This window comes from Mustela nigripes, chromosome 1 (genome assembly GCF_022355385.1).
Source record: "Mustela nigripes isolate SB6536 chromosome 1, MUSNIG.SB6536, whole genome shotgun sequence".
Classification (NCBI taxonomy): Eukaryota; Metazoa; Chordata; class Mammalia; order Carnivora; family Mustelidae; genus Mustela; species Mustela nigripes.
The window spans coordinates 13,669,178-13,675,402 of record NC_081557.1 but is presented as its reverse complement, the minus strand read 5'-3'; the positions used below and the strand labels follow the sequence as shown (position 1 = coordinate 13,675,402).

The 6,225-nt window shown below is 33.8% G+C and overlaps 1 protein-coding gene across 1 annotated transcript; it reads left to right on the top strand.

Annotated features, from left to right (window-relative positions):
* Positions 1–4,671: 4,671 nt before the first annotated feature.
* Positions 4,672–5,622, top strand: LOC132009980 (olfactory receptor 5AL1-like). Its single transcript, XM_059387977.1, has one exon. The coding sequence runs from the start codon at positions 4,672–4,674 to the stop codon at positions 5,620–5,622; it is 951 nt and encodes a 316-aa protein (XP_059243960.1).
* Positions 5,623–6,225: the final 603 nt, after the last annotated feature.

The following is a 6,225-nucleotide window of genomic DNA, read 5'->3' as shown; positions in this document are numbered from 1 at the left end:
GTTTTGTTCCACAGGAAATTACTGATTTTCCCAATTCTCAAGTAAAAAGTGCATAAAAAAACCATTAATTTGCTCTATAACTAGTTCCAGGCCGAACATGGACAAAAGTTCTGATCCCACCTTCCAAAATTCCTAGTTCAGATTTCTCTACATGACTACATGAACAATATCCCGTGTGAAAAGCAAAGATGCATAGTGTAAATATTATTTTCCTAATATGCTAATTTCTTAAAGATATATGATAATACAAAACCGTTCCATATTATAATTTAACAACCTGCCTTTATTAAAGAGAATAATAATACGTCCTAACTTTACTTTCTGACTGTTTTAACACAACTTTCTACTGACCTGAAAGTCTGGCTTGGCCCCAAAAGACTCTTAAGTAAACTAATTTTTTTTAAGCCTATGAGATCTCATATATTTTTTCCAATTATCTAAAATTTAAAAAAATAATAAGGTAATTCAGGGATTGCATCTCAAGGGCATCATCCACTCCAAATAAATTAACTCAAAACAATGGAAACATTCTAGAATATTTTGCCAGTATCAAGGATCATAAGATTTATACGGGGCAAAGCTTGTGTAAGTTGATCCTTATTAATCAAAGTCTAACTTAAAACACAATTAACCCATTGGACAATGAAGCCTATGTGTGGGCTTTCACCAGTTTCTCAATTAAATGAGGACATATAGTGTTTGTTTTTGAGTCTTCTTAAAGATTCAACAATATGAAAGGGGTAACAGTCAATGGGTACTTGTAGATCATGTTCCATCTTTCTATGAGCTTAAAGACCTGAGTTCTAGTCCCAGGTATACTGATGAACTTCAGAGAGCCATTTATAAGCAAGTATTACCATACACAACTGGTAACTGTGATATAGATAAATAGATGTACATTTATATTTATAGATGAGATGATTTATCTATATGTAGATATAGATATGTATGTATATGTTTCAAATAAATCCAATGATCATTTTACAATTTTAAATTACATGGAAAATGGTTTTGAGTTTGCAACTCATGCTTACTAATATATTTTTTTCAATCTATGGGTCATTTCAATGCTTAAAGACAGAAAAGACTAAAATGTTATTAACAGCCAGAGAGATATTACATTTAAACTTTCCTTAGGTCAGTGTGCACTTTTGATTCTACTTGGACGGATCATAGAGACACAGGCTGGCTGCTCTGACTTATGATTCTCAACAGTTTCTTTCCTTCTTTTTTCTTTAAACACATTTACCTACTATTGAACATTTCCATGGCTCCCTGTTTTCTGTCAGAACTCCTGCAGCAGGTTGTGAGTCTGTATGCTATATACACGAAGTCTATTATTGATATCCCTGAATTCACAAGCTCCTGTCTTGGTGGCTTGTGCATTCTCTGTGCCTCAGCTGTGCCATTAAAAAGCACAGATTCCTTGGAGTCTAAAAGCCTGAGTCTCACATTGGCTGAATAAGAACACAATTTACTCCACTTACAAATTGTTCCTCAGTTTCCTCAGCAATAAGTAGGTGAAAACAATATCATCTGATGAATCTATTGTTTTAGGATTCAAGAAGGCAATGGATTAAAATAAAAACATTTCAGAGTAAAAGACTTTTGAAATTGAAAATTTTTAGACTTCTTACTCTTAATTCTAAAATGTTGAACATTTAGGAAACCACCCAAGGTAAGATTTAAGAACTTCCAATTAAATCTGGAGATTTGACAAACAATTTTAATATAAGAGAAAAACAGTTGCCATGATTTTTACTTCAAATTTGATGATTTTGTAAATGGGTTTTGTCCTCTTTGAGGAGAATTGTTTTTAATTTTTTAACAAATTAGTCCACCTTTGCAACATATCACAATGAAATATTATCCCCCAAAATGTGGGGATTATGGAGTCATTTTTAGCGGTAATGATTAAGAACACTTCAAACATCTTTATGGGCACCAGGTAAACACAAATTATAAGAATAACCAATGTGAAAAATTAAGTTATCCGTATTCATTGATGTGGAATGCATAGTAACATGGAAATGTACATTTCAGATTGAAATCAAGGGAGCCTGGGTGGCTCAGATGGTTAAGTTTCTACCTTTGGCTCAGGTCATGATCCCAGGGTCCTGGGATCCATTGGGCTCCCTGCTCAGTGGGGAGCCCACTTCTCCCTCTGCCTCTGCTGTTCCCCCTGCTTATGCTCTCTTTCTCTCTCTGTCAAATAAATGAATCTTTAAAAAAATGAAATTGAAATCAAGCTTGTTGAAGTAGGGTTAATGCAAAATGTAAAGGATGATTACAATGAGTAAGGAGAAAAAGCTACAATACCACCTCACAGACATAATTACAGTTAACATTGTGGCATACATGGTTTGTGTATTTTCCCTCTGTGTATAAATATCTATAGGGCATAATGTGATGTGCATATATAGAAATCATTTATCACCAAATAACCTGTGTATCATGCTGTTCTTTTCAACATACTATATTGTGAACATTTTTTAGTATCAATAAATGTAGACTTATTTCAGCATTTGAATGACTACTTAATGTTTTACTGAGATGTGTAATAAATGAATAAATTTCAGAGTATACTTAGACAACTTTCAATTTTGGGTAGGTAAAAATGAAACCATTCATATACTTGCATGCTTTTATCATTTCTCTAATTGCTTAGTGTTAAAACCATCGTATTAGTGGCAGGACTAATTAACAATTTTGATGCTTACTAGCATATCGTCTTCCATAAAGATGAAGACAAATTTCATCTTCTTTGGATGTGTAAGGTTGTTTTTGTTTTCCTACACCTTTAGCAACCCTGGGTATAACCATTCTTTTAATTTGATTGATTTAGTGAACAACTTACTGTTAGCTAATCCTTTCATATTTTATAAAATGAACTTTTTCTCTTTGAAATTTATCAGTCTATTGAGAGATATTTATAGTTATAGATACAAATACATTGTAAAGAGAGACTCATTATTGATTCTAAGTGTTTCTCTAGCATATGGTATAATATAAACATACGTGTTTTATTAAATAATATTTTATATGATTTTTGCTTATATTATCAACCTACTTTTGTATAGAAGTACCACCAGTATCTCTCCTAATATTTTGCAAAAGATATAATCTGTATTTATCCCAATTCCATGTTCAGTGGCTTTAAGTTTGTGGCCTGAAATCAGTGACAGTGGGAATATTTGCATCATATAAATCAGAAAATCAACAGATGCTACAAATTAGCACTTTTTTCCTGTGATAAACATTCACTGTCCTGCCACAGATTCCTATTTTGTTTTACATTCTCCAGTTTATAATACAGTTTACTATCTGTAATGATAAATAACTATCCCTTACACTTTGTTTTAAGAAATGTCTAGGCTGTTCTTGCAAGTGTATTTAGTAAATATACTTAGGGTTACCCAGCATACATTACATTGTTGAATTAACTTATAAAAATTTTCTTCTTTCCTGAATACCATTCCAGTAATACATAATATGAAACTATGAGTTTACTCGGCTTAAACATAAACAACAGGAACATATAAGGTCAAGAGTCTGTTAAGTTAAATATTAAATTAAACTCTGGGTGTTTATTATTTTAGACAGAATCTTAAAAATTATATTTTCACACTTATTTGTGTTTTTTTTTAATTTGTGTTTTATTTTTATTTTTTTAAAGATTTTATTTATTTATTTATTTGACAGATCATAAGTAGGCAGAGAGGCAGGCAAAGAGAGAGAGGGGGAAACAGACTCCCCACTGAGCAGAGAGCCTGATGCTGGGCTTGATCCCAGGACCCTGAGATCATGAGCCAAAGGCAGAGGCTTAACCCACGGAGCCACCCAGGTGCTTCTGATTTGTTTTTTTAAATATTTTATTTATTTTATTTGAGAGTGAGAGACAGAGATAGAAATGATGAGAAAGCATCAGAGGGAGAGGGAAAAGCAGCTTCCTGTTGACCAGAGATACTGACACAGGGCTCAATCCCTGGGATCCTGACCAGAGCCAAAGGCAGATGCTGAACTGACCGAGCCACCCAGGTGCCCATATTTTCACATTTCTTTGAACTTACATTCTTATTATAGCATCATTTTCGTTATATTGACTTGAAGCTGAAGACTTCCACAATCATAACAAATGTAATATCTCTCCACTGAAGTTACTGGTTTGGATGCCGTAATACAATATCATGTGCTTCATAAATAATATTTTTGCCCCTTCTTTTATTGCATGGCTATCACACAGATAATGTCTAGTGACAGTCATGATTGTTTTAATTCTCGATTGAGTTGATTTGCTCAGTATTTAATCGTAATATATTACTGAAATGTGCCCCTATCTCTTTTATCACTAAAATATTATTCCTGCTGTTGTTGTAACACTGGGTTTTCATTTTATATATGAGATTCCACATTTAATTCAAGACATTCTGTTTTCTTCATCAATCCCCCAGACCACTGAGCATGTTGGAATTTCTGCCTGGAGCAAATCCCTTCAAATCAAAAGCAGGCAATAATGAAACCCAAGAATGGCCCATAGGACCAGCGAGGATTATCTTTCCAATATGGTCACCATAAAATAAGTGTGAGTTAAATTCTTAATCCAAGAAGTAGAAGATCATCCAACATGGATACTCTAAAGAGAATGACATGAGATGCTTCTACGCATCTTCCATGGCTGAGGGCAATAATTCAGAAATAACTGAATTCATCCTCTTGGGACTCACACAAAATCTGGAGCTTCAAGCCCTACTTTTTGGGGTCTTCCTAGTGATCTACATAATTAGTGTCATAGGTAATCTTGGGTTAATTATGCTAATTCATATCAGTTCTCAGCTTCACACACCTATGTACTTTTTCCTCAGCAACCTAGCTTTTGTGGATTTTTGCTATACCTCCTCTGTCACCCCTAACACCCTGGTGAACTTCTTGCAAGAAATTAAGAGAATATCCTTACCTGCTTGTGCCACCCAATTGTGTTGCTTTATCGTGTTCGTGGTTTGTGAAGTGTATATGCTCTCAGTCATGGCATATGATAGATATGTTGCCATTTGCAACCCTTTACTCTATACCATCACCATGAACAGAAGGGTCTGTATTCAAATGGTGGTTAGTACATATGTGTATGGCTTTTCTGTTGGACTCCTACAGACAGTCCTTACATTCCACTTATCTTTTTGTGATTCAAATATAATAAATCACTTCTACTGTGATGACATTCCCCTGGTTCGTCTGGCCTGCCGTAAAAGCCATTACAAAGATATCAAAGAACTGGTATTGTTCACACTTGCTGGTTTCAATACCCTTTTCTCTCTTCTTATTGTCCTCATCTCCTACATATTCATTCTATTTGCCATTCTGAGGATTAATTCAGCTGAAAGCAGGCAAAAAGCATTCTCTACTTGTGCCTCCCACTTGACTTCCATCACTATATTTTACAGCACTATTATCTTCATGTATATGCAGCCCAAAACAAGTCATTCTCTGGATACTGACAAGATAGCTTCTGTTTTCTATATTGTGGTAATCCCCATGCTGAATCCTTTAATATACAGCCTGAGGAATCAGGAAGTCAAAAATGCTTTGAAAAGAATTATGGAAAAGGTGTCTTCTAGTATAAAATAAATGATCTATCATCTAACCAAAAGCCTTCAGAGTTGGGATGCAAAAAAATAAAAACAAAAGAAACAACATCAAAAACAGTCATCAAGAGTTCTCTATTAGCTTACCTTTAGTAATGCGCTTTCAAATGTTATAATATTAAACAAATCCATATCAAAACACAGGATACATTAATTTTATGATTTTATTTTCTATTATCATGAGAATTCTAACTCTTGAAAATATTGAAAGACATGAAAATAAAATAAATTCGATTGCAAATAGAGGTTAAATTGTTCCATAGATCATCTAAAATCAATCTCTTTTCCATAGAGGAGTTTTGACTTGAACATTCTAATTCATGAACTTGACCTTGGTAAAAACCATGTCTACATTAGATCACTAAAGTAGCTTTTCTTTCTTTATTTTTTTTAAATTTAATTTAATTTATTTTTTTTCAGTGGTCCATAATTCATTGTTTATGCACCACACCCTGTGCTCCATGTAATATGTGCCCTCCTTAATACCCACCACCAGGTCACCCACGTTATTAACATTGTCTATAAAAGACACACGTGCACTCCTAGTAAGATGAATCTGAAAAGAATTGTTGGTTCTAGTGACCTC